The sequence below is a fragment of the Panicum hallii genome, chromosome 5 (assembly GCF_002211085.1).
Source record: "Panicum hallii strain FIL2 chromosome 5, PHallii_v3.1, whole genome shotgun sequence".
Lineage (NCBI taxonomy): Eukaryota > Viridiplantae > Streptophyta > Magnoliopsida > Poales > Poaceae > Panicum > Panicum hallii.
This window is the reverse complement of record NC_038046.1, coordinates 25,268,754-25,286,985: the sequence shown is the minus strand read 5'-3', so window position 1 is coordinate 25,286,985 and position 18,232 is coordinate 25,268,754. Positions and strand designations below refer to the sequence as shown.

Genomic DNA, 18,232 nt, shown 5'->3' with positions numbered 1-18,232 from the left:
GGCGCCGAAAATGACGCCGATCGTGAGGCACGGAGGGCTAGAAACAGAGCCTGCACAATTCGGCGGAGGAGGGTTAATGAGCGCAGGCGATCTATGCAGCGCGAGCTTGACCCTAAATTCGCCGCCGTAAGCGAACGGGGCTTTAGGACTCCGGTGGCCAACATCGCCAGGGTTACGGCCATACTCGAGCGCAGTAACGATCCGAATGTGCGTCAAGCACTTCTTTACGCGTAGAGCACCTAGATCCAGCTGGATCAGCACAACCCGGCGTCTACCGTCAGGGAGGAGCGCGTGGGTGAGATCCGAAGCCAGGCTCACAGCCGAGTCGGTGGCCGTCCTAGACCTCAGCCTAGCCACAACAACGAGAACGCTCGCTGGAGCCAGGCCTCTGGCGGGAGGCAGTAGCCACCTCCAGGGGGTAACCCGCGACAGGCCAATCATCGGCCTCCTCCAGAAGACCTATGTCAGCACATCAATAAGGTCGCGATGCGTGGTCCGTGATCGACTCCAGGCTCAAGGTTCGCAAAGAAGTCGAGACTGAAGGTACTGACTGCAGCGACCGTTTCCCAGCTTTCTCCACACGGTTCAGCAGCTACAAGTATCCTGAGGGTTTCAAGCTAATCGGCATCACCAAGTACGATGGCAAGCAAGCTCCTCAGCAATGACTACGTTGCTACTCCACGGCCATTGAAGTCGCGGGGGGCTCCATCACCAAGGTCGTCTACTTCCCGATGGCTTTGGACCCTGCGCCGCTCACGTGGCTGGAGAGCCTCAGCAACAACTCGATCGACTCTTGGGAGCGGCTCAAGAAGGTCTTCATCAACAACTTCCAGAGGGCGATTGCTCGCGCAGGTACTCGTCATGATCTTGTTCAGTGTAAACAGGAACGTAACTAGCTCCTACGGTCCTACACACGTCGCTTTTTCGATGTCCGCGCTACCATCGCGAATATCTCGGAGGATGACATTATCGACTGCTTCTACAACGGCATCACCGACCCAGGCATCTACAGAGACTTCGGGCGGAACAGGCCGAAAACTATTGCAGGCCTTCGTGATATGATGCATGACTAGTCCGAACAAGAGGAGAAGATGCGGGAGCGGTTCCCGCGGCGTCAAGATAGCAATCTGAGGCATCCAAACGACAACCGCAATGACAAAAGCCAGTGGGACTATTTGGGTCCACCCCGAAAATGCAGGCCAGATGATCTCATCGTGGTCGTCGAACATCCTTTGCGCGGCTACAAGTCAACAATGCAGGAGGAGTTCGAGAAGCTCCTGCAGAAAAAATGCCCATGGCATCCAGGTGCCAATCACTCCGGAGGACATTCAGCAACTCCGGTGGCGGCAAGAAGAACAAGAAGCCAGTAGATAAGGAACCCGAGGACGATGACCAAGAGGATCAAAGGTGCAACACGAAGTTCCAGGATGCTTCGAAGGCCGTCAATGTCATCTTCAGGGGCGAGGGAGACTTTGGCTCCAGGCGGGACCAGAAGCTGCTTCTCCAGGAGATCATGTCCATCGAGCCGGCGGTACCACGACCACTCTGTTGGTCGGAGGTCCCCATCTCATTCTCCTGTGACGATCAGTGGACGAGCTTCTCGGAGCCCGGTCAGTTCCCCCTGGTCTTGGATCTAGTGGTGGCAGAAGTCAGGCTCACCAAGGTGCTCATCAACGGTGGGAGTGGTCTCAACCTCATCTTCACCAGCACTCTGAGGAAGATGGGCCTGAACTTCACGGACATGCTAGTTCCGAGCAAGTCCCTTTTCTATCGCATCATACCAGGTAACGCGGCGCACCCACTTGGTACGGTGCTTCTTCCAGTCACTTTCGGCATGAGGGAGAACTACCGCACCGAGTTCATTAAATTCCAAGTGGCTAACTTCGAATCTTCTTATCATGCCATACTGGACCGTCCGGCACTCGCCAAGTTCATGGCAGTGCCGCATTATGTTTATCTGTTTCTCAAGATGCCAGGACTAAGTGGAGTACTCACTCTCCGAGGCGACTTGAAGAAGTCGTATGATTGCAATCAGGAGGCGATCCAGTATGCTTCGACTACTCCTGTGCCAGATGCTTCAGGGGAAGTACTCGCGGCCGCGCAGCAGCTCTCTTAGTCTGAGCTGGAGATCCCTTCGAGAAAGGCCAGCAAGTCAAGCATCTAGTCGACTGACGACGTGGCCCTCAAGTCGATCCAGCTCCTGGAGGGTGACTCATCTAAGACCGCCGTCATCGGCGCGGGCTTAGGTGAGAAATAGGAACTCGTGCTCGTCAGTTTCCTTCGGGCTAACCGAGATATATTTGCGTGGAAACCAGCGGACATGCCAGGGGTGCCCGGGGAACTGATCGAGCATAGTCTGAATGTACACCCACAGGCTGTGCCCAAAAAGCAACACCTGCGGAGGTTTGCTCACGATAAGCGTGAGGCAATCAAACGGGAAATAGCTAAACTCCTCATGGCTGGATTCATTAAAGAAGTAATCCATCCAGAGTGGGTAGCTAATCCCGTTCTTGTAAAGAAAAAGAATAATGAATGGAGAATGTGCGTTGATTACACCGATCTCAACAAGCATTGCCCGAAGGATCACTTCGGGCTACCGTGCATTAATCAAATCGTCGACTCGACGGTAAGATGTGTGCTTCTCTGTTTCCTTGACTGTTATTCAGGTTATCACCGGATTGCGCTCAAGGAGGAAGACCAAATCAAGACCGCGTTCATCACCCCGTACGGGACATTTGCTTACAAAATTATGTCCTTCGGGTTGAAAAACGCGGGAGCTACCTATCAGCGCGCAATCCAGATGTGCTTTGCAAATCAGCTGCATCGGAACATTGAAGCCTACGTGGATGACGTGGTCATCAAGACCAGGAATTCTGACGACTTGATTGTAGACTTAGAAGAAACGTTCAGCAGCCTGCGCAGATTTCGGTGGAAGCTCAACCCAACCAAATGCATTTTCGGAGTACCATCAGGGAAATTGCTCGGGTTTATCGTCAGCAACCAGGGAATTGAGGCCAATCCTGTGATGATCACAGCCATCACTGATATGGAGGCTCCGGCCACAATCAAAGATGTGCAGAAGCTAACAGGATGCATGGCAGCCCTGAACAGGTTCATCTCCCGACTCGAGGAGAGAGGACTACCATTCTTCAAGCTCCTGAAATGCCAAGATAAGTTCCACTGGATGGAGGAGGCCGAGCGGGCCCTGCAAGATCTGAAACATCACCTTCAGTCTCCGCCAGTCCTTACAGCACCACTGCCGGGGGAAGATCTACTACTCTACATATAGCCAAGCCATTGATGGTTTAATGTCCCCATCAACCATGCGAAGAACTTTAACTAATGGCTCAAATACTCTCAAGCAAAGACTAACACCATTCCAGAAAGTAGGCTTCACCAATGTGGCTGTGGCTAGTACACCTTTAGTGCTTTTCTTGACATGGCTAATTTTCTCCCATTCCTCACTTTGAGACATCATACTTAGCTGATCTTTCTTCTCATACAAGCTTTGCAAAATTAGAAAGGCTGAGGCAAATCTAGTCACACCTGGCCTAATTATGTCTCTCTTCTTTATGAATTTCCTCATCAAAGACAACGTATTGTGGTTAGCATAAATAAATATGGTTAGATCTTTTGCTGAATCAAGTATGGTCTTTGAACTTTTTCATCTTCCCAATTCCTTCAAGCATCAGGTTTATAGTGTGGTTGGCACATGAACTCCAAAATATATGGGGTCTCTTGATATAAAGCAGGTCCTTGGCTGCCATGTTATTTGAAGCATTGTCTGTGACCACTTGCACAACGTGTTCCGCCCCAGCCCCAAGCTTCTCAATAAAGCTGTCCACAAACTCAAAAATGAATTCCCCTGTGTGTGACTCAGCTGAGACTTCCCTTGACTCAACAAAAGATGTTCCAATGCAAGAATTAACACACAAGTTCATGATGCTCCTCCTCTTTTGATCTGTCCAGGCATCAGTCATAATAGAGCACCCAGTTCTTTTCCATTCTTGTGCATGATCTGCAACCATCTTCTTTGTATCGTCCACTTCCTCGTGCAGTAGTTTCTCCCGCAGCTCATATTGATAAGGCTTCTTTGCACCTGGCCCAAAGCGGCCTACAGCTTCCAACACTTGGTCAAACTCATCACAATTTATCGCATTGAAAGGTATTCCTGAAATTAAAGTAGAAGGTTAGTCCCTTCAAAATTCAGCAAACAAGATAATAAGATATAACAAGATCCAACAAAAATTTATCCATTTACCTTGCACATACATCCATCTTGCAATATGTCTCTTCAACTTGTGCAACCGATGTTCAGAAATTTTTTGCTGGTGAAGGTTTCTTTGTGTGGAACCTAAAGAACTAGGAGGCATTGTGAACTTGTCCATAGGACCCACTGCCCGTGGTTCAGAGCTGCCAACGTCATCAAGGCCTGTGCCATCATCTGTGTCCATCTCATCCGCAACGGCATCTCTTACCTCTTGTTTTTCTGATAGCCTAGCCATTTTAGCTTTCCTGGAATCTTCAATTGCTTTCTTGCACTTCTCTCTATCCTCTGGAGTCGCATTGGGGCATGCCCGGACTTGCCCTTTTATGCCAGCAATATGTAGCTTGAGTCTATAAATCCCAGCCTTCACAACTATAGTACATAGATTGCATTTTATCACATTCAAGTCAGCTGGATTAACAAAAATTCCATACTCCCACCCTATGTCATCGGAATTCCTCTTAAGTGGTGGCTTGTCCACTGGTGTAGAGGATGGATTGGAGGCAGCGGATGACATCCTGCAGGTGAGCATGCAAGCAATAACACATCAATAATCAGGAGCAAGAACATCAGGGGCAAGAACTACAATCAGACCTACAAACCTACACTAATATATGCTAATCAGGAGCAAGAACTAATACACCAATACGGCAATACATGCTGTTGTAGGAACAATAACTAAACAAGAAATAGGGAGAGTGAACGAGCAAGGAGGAGGAGCCGTACCTGGCAATGGAGGAGCCCCTGCCTCCTCTGGGCGGGTGAGCCTCTGCCGCCTCCTGCCGGCGAGCCCCTGCCTCCTCTGCGGCCGAGCCCCTGCCTCCTCCTACGGCGAGCCCCTGCCTTCTCTGCGGCCGAGCCCCTTCCTCCTCCTGCGGCCGAGCCCCTGCCTCCTCTGCGTCCGAGCCCCTTCCTCCTCTGCGGCCAAGCCCCTGCCTCCTCTGCGGCCGAGCCCCTTCCTCCTCCTACGGCGAGCCCCTACCTCCTCTGCGACCGAGCCCCTTCCTCCTCCTGCGGCGAGCCCCTACCTCCTCTGCGACCGAGCCTCTGCCGCCTCTGGCGGGCGAGCCCCTGCCTCTGGCCGGCGAGCTGGGCGACGGAGAAGGGAACGAGACGAGCGGCGGCTGGGAGAAGGGAGCGAGACGAGCGGCGGCTAGGAGAAGGCCTGCCGGCGAGCCCCTGCCGCCTCTGGCGGGCGAGCCCCTGCCTCTGGCCAGCGAGCTGGGCAACGGAGAAGGGAGCGAGACGAGCGGTGGCTAGGAGAAGGGAACGAGACGAGCGGCGGCTGGGAGAAGGGAAAAGGGAGGGCGTGCGTGCTAGCTTTTGGGCCAGCCCGCGAAAGACCGTCCCCAACTGTGACTTTCCCGCGCGCCCGGTCCAACTCCAAAACGGAGCCAGAAACGGCCCAAACGCCGTTTAAAAACGAACAGCAACCGTTCTGTTTCGGCCGTTTGGCCCGTTTAAACCCCCGTTGACCGTTTAAACAGGTCAACTCTCTTTTTTCCGCCCAGGCCCTAAACAGAACGGTGAGGTCGCATTTACCGTTTAGACGGGTCTAAACGGCCGTTTAATTCCGTTTAGGAAAACAAAGATGCTAACAGTACCAACTCTGGAAATTTGCTGGCCCCATGAGTGTGCATGACTCGAGCAATCTGCAGCAATTACATTTTCATCTCTGCATGATGAATACCATATCAAAAGGCAGTACAACAAACATCTATGTGCCAATTCATCAGGAAGGTTGATGATAATGATTTTATAGCTCACATTCAAGCTATTCGTGAAACACTACTACAAACAAAAAATGCATCCTGCTACACTTGCAAACAACTGTTTTAGATTTAGCTATTCAAAAATAAAGCCACCAAATACCAAAAGAAAGGCTGACTAGAGGTGGACAGGTGTGTGCCTCAACAAATTTATCAGGCCAGCGGCCAGAACAACAATTTCATTTCAATTTTGATGTTTATGCGTTGTAATTGGCTCATGTATGACACAATAGCACTCTCCTATGACTAATTACTAATTAGCCTCAAAATCACACTGAGCACAGGGCATCACTGTATTAATAATCTCAAATCGAATTCAGATTGCAGTTCGTTTTTTACAAATGGATAGAGCTGTGCAGGATGGCCCATCTGTTCTGCAATAAAGATTCTTCTTGGGAGTTGTCCACGTGATGTTCAATAAAGAAATAAAAAAAAATGCAATTATCACAAGATTTCAGCTTACCACTCTTTACTGAAGGCTACAATAGTTGACTGGTTGCAGTATGCCATTTAATAGTAATATAATTGTTTCAGTTTTATCTTTCTTTAGTTCAAGCAACTGGTTATATTGCGAAACGGACCAGTAACTTTCAACAAAGTGTAAGTAAGACATGACTGAAAGATCAATCTAGAGCCTAATGACACAAAAAACATCAAGCACAAGAAATGGGAACAGATAAAAAACAAACTAGCAGGAGCTTGAGGCTGATTTAGTTGATTACATAACCTACCCATGTAGTTTCTTGGATCTTGGACTCCTGGGAAAGATCATCTTCACATAGTGCTGCATGATTTTAAGCAATGCTAAGTAGCAATAGAACATGGACAGGATAAATCCAAACATTTTGAGTTCTTAGGATTGTAATGAACTGCAGTTCATCGTGTAAATCACTAAATCCATGAAAGGAAATACCGAAATGCTTCGCCAAAATCAGCAACCAACCTCAGGAAGGACATGGACCTAGGACAGCAAACAAGTCGTTCCAGGTGGGATAACAGACCTTCCTAAACAATATTAATTAATTAATCATCCAGCCTTTGTAACCTTGGCCTCTCATTTGAGTGCATAAATTTGTGGATAGTTTTCAGAGTACCAAAGCACTTCTTGAGTTCTTGTAAGCTCTTAAATTTATGTAAATTTAGCACTAACACTACATTAAACAGCTACCAGGAGGCAAAGTGGCAAACTATGAGCTGTCGTGGAAATGGAACATGATAGAAGTAGCTATCAGTTACTGATAGGCTACCTATTAGGTCATGAGGAAAACAAGTTATTGAGTCTACGGAAGCTGATTGAAATTCCACCTCATTTCACGAACAGATAATAGAGTTGCCTATGCATACCAATGAAGAAAATTTAGAGACAAAAACCAAATCACAAAGCTTTCTACAAAACAACAAAGTGCACGATTAGCAACATGAAAAACTATTGTAGCAGAGATTCTAAACAACAAAATATGAGAATCATACAGACAGTGGCAGAGATTGGTTGGAAATTTAGTGGGGTCAAAACATAATATTGTTAAGAGGGTAGAAGGAGCTAATTCCATGCTTAAGCTCCAATTTAGCTTTAGAGGTCTAATCTTTCGCGATAAATTAGCGAAAGTTAGGGGCAGCCATAGCCCATCCTGGCCCTCAATGAGTTCTGCATCTACATATGGAATACTAACAGTTGTCAAAACCAACAGTGGGCTAACCTATACACAAGAACATTGGCATCAAGAACCAAAGAAAATAACATAACTTTAATACTGTCATCATTCTACTGAAGCATACAAGTCAACAGAACAACCTTATAATCACCGGAATACTGTCATCATTCGACTGAAGCATACAAGTCAAGAGAACAACCTTATAATCACCGGGCGGCGTTGTCCCAGCAACAGCTCAACTTCTGGCTCCAGGACATGTCCAAACCACCGGCCACTCTCCTCTGCATCCAATCCGGACACTCGTGGCAGCACTGTCCACAAACCATCGGCTGCATCAAACATGACCAGCCTCCCATCCACAGCATTGTACAAGCAAAGAATCCCCAATCTGTCAGCGGCCTGAAAATGCCAGAAACTGCCATGCCGACCAGCCACCAACTCGTCGAACACCTCTGCTGGTATCACACCCACCTCCCTCCATACCATCGCTTCCTTCTCGTCCTCCAGCCGCCATACCACCACCCGTTCCACCTCCCCCAATCTCTCCACCCCGCCAACCACGAACAGCTTGCCATCGTACACAAACAGGTGCGCCGTAGTGAGACCTTGTGGCATCACAACCGGCAGCACCTTCCATGTCCCCGTCGCGAGATCGAACACCAAGAGTGCGTCGGGGCCGCGGCCGAGGACGAAGAGCTGTCTTCGGTCGCCGGAGACTGCGGCGTTTCCCAAGAGCGAAATAGAAACCGGGACATCGCCTCTAGACGCCCACAGCCGGGAGGGATCAGCGGTGTCTAGGGTGTAGGATCGCACGGCCGCGCCGGTGGTGACGGCGACGAGGATGCAGGAGGAGGATGGGGGCGGCTTGACGACGACGGAGAGGAGGTAGGAGCCGTCGGGGATCGGCGGGAGGAAGTGGAGCGTGGTGTAGGTGATGAGGCGGGAGGGGGACGCGGAGGAGACGAGCGGATAGGAAGGGGGGCAGAGCGCAGCGAGAGGGGGCGTGCGGAGGACGCGGCGGGAGAGTGGGTGGACGGCAAGCCGTGGGGTGAGGAGGAAGAAGGCGTCGAGGCGGTGCGGGGACAAGAGGGCGTGGAATGCCGGGTAGCGGAGGAGGCGGCGGAGAGCGCGGGAGGCGGCGGCGACGGGGAGCAGCTCGGTGACGGGGATGAGGGAGAGGATTCGCTCCTGGAGGTGCGCCGGGAGGGCGTCCCACTGGCAGGAGCTGGCGTCGGTGGTGGTGGTGGTTGAGGAGGAGGCCATGCCCGCAGATCGAAATGGGGATTGGTGGATCGCCGATGCGGTTTCTTCTCTGCGCTTTGCGGTAGTGCGGACGGTGCGGTGGAGAGGGAAATGGGGACGGGCGCACGGCGGGGAAGAAGAGAGGGGAGCGGGATCGAGTGGCTGGTAGGGGTGTGGGACTGCCTGTTTTTCTTTATTTTAGGGCGTAGGGCTGCCTATAGATGGCAACGGATGGCAACGAGTAAAATTCGCGCGGATAATAATCCTGTAAACCTGTATCCGCGTGCTAAAATTCGTGCCTGCACCCACGCCCGCAACCCGCCACAGGCACGAAACGACGCCCGTAACCGCTATCCGCGGATATCCACGTACCCGCGGGCACGCCCATGTACCCGCAAGTTTTAGGAAATCAAGCATACATTACATTTTAACAGCAGATAAACACCATTTATTTAAGGAAATAAATAAATCTGAGCAAAATAAACTAGTCTCATACATGAATACATGATACATCACGCATTAACATAAACAAAATCATACAACCATACAAGAGCCGGTGTTCAAAACCATTATTCCATAAAAAGTTCAATTGAGTTTGCAGGTTTGGCAGGTTTGTGGATGCGGATATTATTTTTTCAAACCCATTAGCAGATATTCTTCGGGTTTAAGGTTGTACCCACGCCCGCACCTGCGGGCATAAATGCAAACCCGTATCTGCGCCCGTCGGATTTGCTATCCGCGGGCACGTGGATATTTTGTACCCGTTGCCATCTTTAGAGCTGCATGTTTTAGATTAAATAACGTGTTCGGGTGCGGAGGAATAATTTTAGCCCTCATTAAAAATTGTTATTTAGAAGTATTAAATAAAATTTAATCATAAAATTAATTACAGAGTCTTAAGGTTAATTCGTGAGATATTAATCGATGTTTAGCGGATGATTACTCTAGTGTAACTGTAGCAAATTATAGATTAATTAGACTCAATAAATTCATCTCGCGAATTAGCATCCATGTATGAAAAAAATTATAAACAGATTTTATTTAGTAATCCTAAATCATAAGATTCTCTTTGATGTGATATGGCTAAATTAGGCACCGTTTTGACGAGATTTTAGATTTTGGAGGAGCATGATTTCGATGGACCAGGTAAGCACATTATTTATTTTTTCAATAGATGAGTACATTAGTGCTGTTTAATAAGCAATCTAATATAATAACATATTATTTTAAGATAACTTAATAGACAACCTCTACCATTGGTTGTTTTTTAACTATCTCATAATAGTATCGTATTCCTCAATTTATAAAGTGAAAGAATATTATCAGCAGTTTATATAAACAGCAACTTGTACAATAGTAAGAAAGTGGATTTATAGTCCTTAATTGTAGCTCAACTTGTACAATAGTAAGAAAGTAGATTTATAGTTCTTAATTGTAGCTCATGAGGTAGTTGTTTCGCCGATAAACTCTCATTCTCTCTCCTCCCGATAGTTGGTGTGAGTAACTGTTGGTTGCCAACATCAAGAATACGTGAAGAGCTTCAAGAAGCCGGATGTCCTTGATGCATATTCATTTTTCCTTTCTTTACAACCAAATCACTTCTATTTGTGACTTATGCTTGCTCGAGTCAATATGATGGGAATCATATGTAGGATTTACTAGTCCTTACTTTACCTTCCTTGAAGCCTTTAGCAGTTGTTCTGGGCTATCGTAAATTATGAACTACTACCCGAATTATTTGTAGAAGCGTTTTCGTTTTATTTTAGAGGTGAATGAAAAGTTTCCTCACTCCTAGAAAAGCCGGACCTACTGTAACTTCTGATCCGCACCTAGAAATATTTTTCTATGGATGGATCGCGGGGGTGAACCGTCTCTAAAAAATGATCATAATTTTGAAGGGTGGACAGTAACATCACTCGATCCTGAAGGGTAAACATTTTCATGGGCGGAACATGGGCTAAGATGCCTCTGTAAATAGGGATAATTTCTAGAAACAGATGATAGCATCACTGCTCCTCGAAATGATTTCTAGAGCATGTCACATCATTACTCGCCGCCCATAGAAATAGTCCCGAACAAAAAATCATAATATTTTCATATGATCTCAAATGAAGATAAACTTTATGTAAAAATTGTAGGGCTCAATGAAGCCTTAAACTTTGTAGTTGATAATTTTTTATTTGAGATTGGTTAGTGGTTCAAATAATCATTATAAGTGAATGTATGTATGTTGGACTCTATATCATGAATGTATGGGTATATGTGAATGTGAAGCAATATGTATTAAGATTGCGAAGTTTTAATCATTTGAAAAAATAATATGTGAATATATATATATGTATATGTATATGTCTATATCTCGAAAGAAAAGGAAAAAAATAGAGAAATAATTCTAAGGACGGGTAATAGCATCACCCGCTCCTAAAAATAATTTCTAGAGGTGAGTGACACCGGTCCTTAGAAATCCTTTCTAAAGTTAGTACAAAAGAAAGCACCTCATGTGGCCACAACTGAGTACTCTATTGTATAGCGGTGGGTAAGGCATGCGCGAGACTGGAGGTCATGGGTTCGAGTCTTGTAATCTACATGAGGCAAAAGGTTGCACAACTCTATGACTTTACATGGTGGCCTCCTGGGTTTGTGAAAAAAATGACATCTTTTTGAGCTGGTTTCTATTTTTTAAAATTTTTGAAATCAAACTTTAGGAGCAATTATTTGTAGGTGCGTATACCCACCCGTCCTGGAAATTATGACCTGCCCCTACAAATGTCTTATAGCGACAGTTGGTGTTCCATCCCTACAAATAACATTCTATTTTCCCTAACAATATTTTTTGTATTAATGATGCTTAGCATGCTCTACATGGTTTGGGTTTAATGTGTAATCTTGACTAAATAACTATGCAAATGTGGATGGTAAATGTTTTAGCGACATGGAACCCTAGGGGCTCCAGCAAGTGTTTGTCTTGGTGGATGGTGTTTTTGGAATGATCTTCACCTTGCTCCAGTCATTACAAGGATTGATGTGTGGAACAATTATCTAAGATGATCCGTACGGAGCAAGATGGGGATCTCGGGGTGCGCCTCGGGATTGAAACCTTAGCAGGATTTTTGCAACTTGGAGATCCTTTGTAAATGCTTTGTAGGAAAACCCAACCACACATCTCAGTAATGTGATATGGGGGCTCACGACCCCTGGCAACATGGGAATCACGATTCGTGGGTAAAGATTTATAACCTTCGCAGAGTGTAAAATTGTTATAACAGCTGGCCATGACCACGATAAGAGCATAGCAGGCCGAATACTCACATGTTTAGTTGGTGGTTATGGATGGTTGGTTTGGTGGAAAAAGGGTAGCTTTGGGCTAGATGGTAAGTTGTTCTAACCTTTAAGATGATTTTCGGATGGAAAGACTTTCACCTAGTAACTAAGTGTTTAATAGAGCATGACCAACTAAAACTTATGCTTGCAGCCAGTTGTATCAGCCTTTCTTTATCTAAGCTCACATCATATTTTTTTCCCCACGCTTGTGGAGAATATTTTGATGTATTCATTGTATTCACTTTCATCACCTATTCTCCCTCTCTCCCATAAACATTGCTCAGGGGATAAAGAACATGTAGATCTAGGATGTGCGACAAACACCCCGCCCCCCCCCCCCCCCCCCCCCACGGCACGGCTGGGGTCATGGAGCTCCACACTTCCGCACAAGAAAATAAACTATAAGCTGTATTATTCCTTTGTGACCAACGGATCATTTTATACTAAATAAACCTGATATGTTATGTAATTCCGATGAAGTCAAACTTCTTGTATGAAACATGATCCTGGTTGCGTTTATAAGAAAAGGTGTGACATGCCCACAGGTCAGGACACCACATCTTCTGGGAGGCCAATAATTGCGATGCGAACCATTTTGCTCTGTGTGAAACTCTATGGATTGTATATTGGATCCTTAGACCTTTTTATGTAATATGTAGTGTGTTGTATTATCATATATAGTCCGTAACACTTAAAACTTGTGCGTGGTGGAGTATTTTTCTGAAGAAAAATAAGAGAATTCATGTCGGAAAAAAAATCTGGCACTACCCCCAGGTGAAGAACTTTTCCACAAGTTTCTAAGTGTTTAAAACAGACGGACAACATTATTGCAGTTGCCTCTTATTTAATAAGCTGTAGTTTTCATCATGACAAAATTGACAATATCTATCAAGATAAAAGCAGCGACTGGTCCAAGGCCTCACTCAGCAAGGAATTTTTAACAAATGCTCACCGCCACTTCTGGGAATGCATCCCATAGGGCACCCTTCTCATGTACCCAGAACTTACCGGACCCATTCTATACAATGCTTGCAGTTTCACAAGGATACAAAGTGTTTTATGGAATAAATAGTGCCTGAGGATATCTCTACTACTTAGCGAAGTAGGGGTAAGTACAGAAGAAAACCTATCCTATTTAATGACAATATTCTTTCTTCAGATTTCATGGTGTACATAGGATTTGTGAATAACATATACCTAAATGGCTTTTCTCGATTTCATCATGCTCCATGTTGATTTTGTATTGCAGATACAGACCCCCTGCTAATGAATTGGGCACTCTCTCTTATGTGGTATTCATAAGACATCAACACATTTCATCAATACAGAAAACTGCAAGCAAAATGGTATCAGTATTATGTTGTTCCATTAAGAGGTAACTCCAAACAAATCAAAAGAAAAGGGTCCATCAAAACAAATGTGTTGTCTCCCAGCATCACTGACCTAGTGATGGCGAAGTTCAACCCATCACTGAAGTCTCAATCCAACAGATTCATGTAAAGGCTCAACTGATGTGTTGCTAGGCTGCCACTAAAATCAGAACATTTGACTACAAATTTAGACTTGTTAAGCTGAACTCGGGCATGACGGCCACCCGTTGAGCACGCAGGGGCCCAAGGTGTTCCCCACCGCCGCGAGCTGCACAACACAGGTACATAACAGCACTGTTGTGGTGACTTGCAGAATCCACATGTATAATATCTTATATCTGTCTAAGTCGAGAGTGTTATAGTATAGTTATCAAGATTGGAAACTTGGTAACAGTATCGGAGGAGTGTCATGGTGACGGCACTGCTCTCATTCTATGAAATACCCCCTTCTCTCTCTGCATAAATGACTCTGTCATCTCAGCAAATTTGCTGATGTGGTATAACATTTAATGCTCATGATACTTCTGTAACACTTCCATTGAGATTGGCCTTATATGCTAGGGTTAATTGAATCATACCAATACAATTTTTAAAGTTCTGAGATCTACTACTACAATTCATCTATTCTGAAACTTGCTATTATTATTCTTCATCTACTTGATCCTTGCTATTTTCTACGTCTCTGATTGCCTAGGCCCACTATCAGACCACTTTACGCGTACGCATCTTTTGTATAGACCAAAACACCCCTGTTGCTTCTCTCTTCCTCCACTCGCTAACATGTGGGCCCGACAAGTCATCTTCTTCTTCAACCTCCAACCATCCTCCACCACGAGAACCAACTCAAACAACTTCTAAATTCTAAATGTAGTCGCCGATTTATGTTGTTTGATTATGCATTAAGTGATCAATATAATAGGAAATTTTGTTCACCCTGAATATGAATTGGCAATTGAAAAAAAGATATGAAGACTGGGAGGCTCGGTACCTCCGTGCCGGCTCTAGTAGCGTTTGTGATGGGAAATATGAGAAATACATGTATTCAATGTGCACTTTAACGATGTAGACGTGCAATGTATATATATGTATTTTATTTCTATATGATTTGATTTTTATATGCGTAATTATTTATATTTATGAAATATAATTTCATATCAATCGCTATAACATTCGATCGCGCAGTAACTTGATACATCAAAATTAGTGGGAAACAAAATTTTAAAAAATAGCGAAAAATAGATTTAAAAAATTTAAATTCAAATCAGTAAATTTTTTGACGGGCAACATATTTTCAGAGGCGGATGTACCTAAAACAGCTATTTCTAGCTAAACAGGTATTTCTAGCTGCGAGCGCGTACCGCATCCGCCCCTAAAAATATATTTTTATCGGTCCCTCAAAACTTTTTTTATATCATCGTGAGCGAGCCTCTCCCCAGCTGCCTCCAATGTGGAAGTCACGCCCTGCTGCGCCGATGGTCGCCACTTCGTCCTCAACGACGAGTTCGCGCGGCTGGACAGAAGACGGAGTCCTCCACGGGGACAAGTCCATGCTGCCCGGCTGAGGCACCTCAGATCTGCACGGAAGATGAACACAATCACGGAAGATGAACACAATCTGTGACTCGCAAGATGAACATGGTGGTGCAGGTATCCTGGTCGTGGATAGAGGCAGCGCGAGCGTCATCGTCCATGACGTCGGTGTCGTCTCCGCGGTCAGGACGCGACGGCAAAGAGAACATGATATCAGCTGGCCCTCCTCTGCGTTGACTTGCATAGGCGCGCTTCCCTGCTCCTTCACAACTGCCACGTGCCCACTTCTCCTTGACCGCGCCTCCGCCCGACCGCCGCAGGTCCTCAACTCTCCTCCGCCCAACTGCTGCAGGACCGTAGCTCCTGCAGCTCCCCTCTGCGCATTAATTTGGGTGGAAGCGCATCGACCTGAATCACGCGGTACGTCGATCGGAGGGGACAGAAATGGCATCGCTTGCTACCGTTGGGGGCGGCGGATCAAATTTTTTTCTGAGTAGGCATGGATAGCGGAGGGCGGAGCAGCTGCCAGCGGGAGAAGTCGGGGGATGGCAAGGCGTCCGCGCGTCCGCGACACCTCACAAATTGTGAACGACCAAGGGTTTTGCAGGTTGCTTGTAAACTGGCAGGATGAAGATCGGAGTGAGTGGATGGCAGATCGGCAAGATGATGGTCGCAAGCGCCATGCGGAGTCGAGCCACTACAGGAAATCAGCTCATTTTCGTCGGCCAAAAGCCGACGAAAATAGGCCTAATGCCGACGAAAATAGTCGTTTTCGTCGGCTTCCCGACGAAAATAGGCCGACGAAATAAACTCGACGAAAATAGGACTATTTTCGTCGGCAACCGACGAAAATAGGGTTATTTTCGTCGGCCTAGGGAGCCGACGAAAATAACACGTATTTTCGTCGGCCCGCCGAGCCGACGAAAATGAGTGACTTATTTTCGTCGGCCCGCTGAGCCGACGGAAATGAGTGGCGTGTTTTCATCGGCCAGCGGCCGACGAAAGTAATGTCTTATATTTTCGTCGGCCAACCGGCCCACGAAAATAATGTGATATATTTTCGTCGGCCTCCTGGCCGACGAAAATAATGGACAGCGGCCCAGTATTTTCGTCGGCCATCGGGCCGACGAAAATACTGGGACCTCCAACCAGCAGAACCAGCAGCTCCTGATGCCCTGCATAGGTCCTTCACAACATACAATCAGATCAGATTTCTGAAATACATCAAGATCCAATAAATATAATTGAAGAACGAGATCACATGATGTCAATAACCTCCAAAACAATTACTTAACATAACATACATATCCATAAGCATAACATATCCAAAGCAAATTATCGACCGAAGGACTTTCAACACGCTCCCTTGCTAGGCCTACTTAACGTACATAACATACATATCCAAAGCAAGTTATCCACCGAAGAACTTTCGACACGCTCCCCTGCTAGTCCTACATGGAAAGTGCAAGAGCCTACAACGCGAAAACACAAATCAAGGAGAAGAGGTAATGTTATGTCCGCTGCCGCAGTCACCTCCAGAAACGTTACGCGGTGCCGATGGTGCCGTGGACGGGCTGGCAGAAACTCCTCGAGGATGAGTACTCGTGGAACCCTGATTATAGAAAAAGTTAAATCTATTTAGTACGCATATGTAAGACAATTTAAGCATTGCTAGTTATACGATATAATTACCACTTGTGGAGACGGTACGCGCACAAATGGTATAAAATTCGGCGGTGGAGGAGGAGGCGAAGGAAGAGGTGGCAAATTAAATTGTGAGCCAAGAGTAGCCGCTAGCATTTCCTGAAAACCGAAAGTAGATTAAATATCTTATAGCAATGAAAAGTGCATAAAGATTTGAAAAAATATAAAACTTGCATAGTACCTGAATCTGTCGATGCTGAGCGAAAAAACCTTGCATGTACTCGTGCTGTTGCCTTGCCCACTCCTCTTGCCTCTGCATCGCCTCTTCATGCTGCCTTATCTGCTCCTGCATTGCAGTTTCTCTTTGACTTTGCCGTTGGTAGCCCCGAGAATTCTGAGTGGACTGGGAACACCTTGCCTCACTCAAAGCACCACTTGTATCAATAACTCCATTCAACATGCTAAACCTGCCATGTTTCTTCCCTCCCCCGCTTGAGTATAATGCACCGACATCCACATCGCTCGTCCTCCAATCATACTCCTCCCCATGACGTGCCACCATTTCATCGCCATATCTCGCCTACCATTCAAGCAACCAGTAATAAGATTATATTGAAATCATCGCTTAATTGAAATCATATTATTTTACTAACCAGAGTCTGCGTGGCATTGTCACTGCAAAGCAAATCTGGCTGTGTAGGATCTGAGCCGTGGTGGCCTCGAATGTATGTTTCAATATAGCTTGGTGCCACCCCACTTTGTGCCTCCTGATAAAGAAAAAATTGTGATATTGCAAGTAAGCACATAGTAAACAAATTGAAATAATAAACACGTACCATTCGACGAGCCAAACGAAGATGTCCATCAGCCCCATATCTTTGCGTAACCCGTGGTCCTGCTTGACGATTAGCTCTCTTCAGTCTAGATTTTTCCACAAAGCTAGGTGAAGCCCAATAAGCACAAAGTGCTCGCCAAGCATCCGGACACTTTCTCAACCAAGGCAAACCGCTAATATCAACTTCAAGGTACTCATCCTCTCGAAGATATATCTCAGAAGCACCCAATTTCTTGTTCATGTCTTGCAGCTTTATTTTCTTGTAGTACAAACAAACGCACTGTATACGAGCATTGGACATCATATCCCTTACCACCTTCGTCGCTGCCTTGTCAAACACAGAACGAGCCCTATCTTGTAGGCACTGCTCCTCCCCCTCCGGCAAACGATACCTCTCCTAAAAAGAAAAATTAATTCATTAGTCAACCCATAAATGAATCAAATAGATATTAGTTGTACAAGTTAGACAAGTTAAGATAAAAAAGTACCCAGAACTCATTCCAAACTCTCGCTGCCGTCGTGACGCCCTGGTCATCCGATTGCAGCTTGTAATGCTCCCACTTCAATGCAGGCTGAAGCACACCTCCAACTGCGACCATTCC

The 18,232-nt window shown here is 46.2% G+C and overlaps 1 protein-coding gene across 5 annotated transcripts; it reads right to left on the bottom strand.

Moving 5' to 3' along the window:
* Positions 1 to 3,516: 3,516 nt before the first annotated feature.
* Positions 3,517 to 9,078, bottom strand: LOC112891450. 5 transcript variants are annotated; one of them, XR_003228556.1, is made up of 4 exons: positions 7,888 to 9,078; positions 6,768 to 6,820; positions 4,262 to 4,785; positions 3,517 to 4,171 (listed from the first exon to the last, which is right to left on the bottom strand). XR_003228556.1 is itself a non-coding variant. In XM_025958313.1 (3 exons), exons 1-2 carry the CDS (start codon positions 8,949 to 8,951, stop codon positions 6,811 to 6,813), a joined length of 1,074 nt encoding a protein of 357 aa, XP_025814098.1. In that variant the 5' UTR covers positions 8,952 to 9,078; the 3' UTR covers positions 5,839 to 5,942; positions 6,768 to 6,810. The 5 variants fall into 5 exon arrangements, 4 of the variants coding, with proteins under 4 accessions (XP_025814098.1, XP_025814100.1, XP_025814101.1 ...); XM_025958313.1 differs by lacking the exons at positions 3,517 to 4,171; positions 4,262 to 4,785 and adding an exon at positions 5,839 to 5,942; XM_025958315.1 differs by lacking the exons at positions 3,517 to 4,171; positions 4,262 to 4,785 and adding an exon at positions 5,893 to 5,919.
* Between the last annotated feature and the right edge of the window lie 9,154 nt (positions 9,079 to 18,232).

Bases quoted from the DNA above. Each gene is read 5' to 3' on its own strand.
- LOC112891450 (XM_025958313.1), bottom strand. From the start codon at position 8,951: ATGGCCTCCTCCTCAACCACCACCACCACCGACGCCAGCTCCTGCCAG.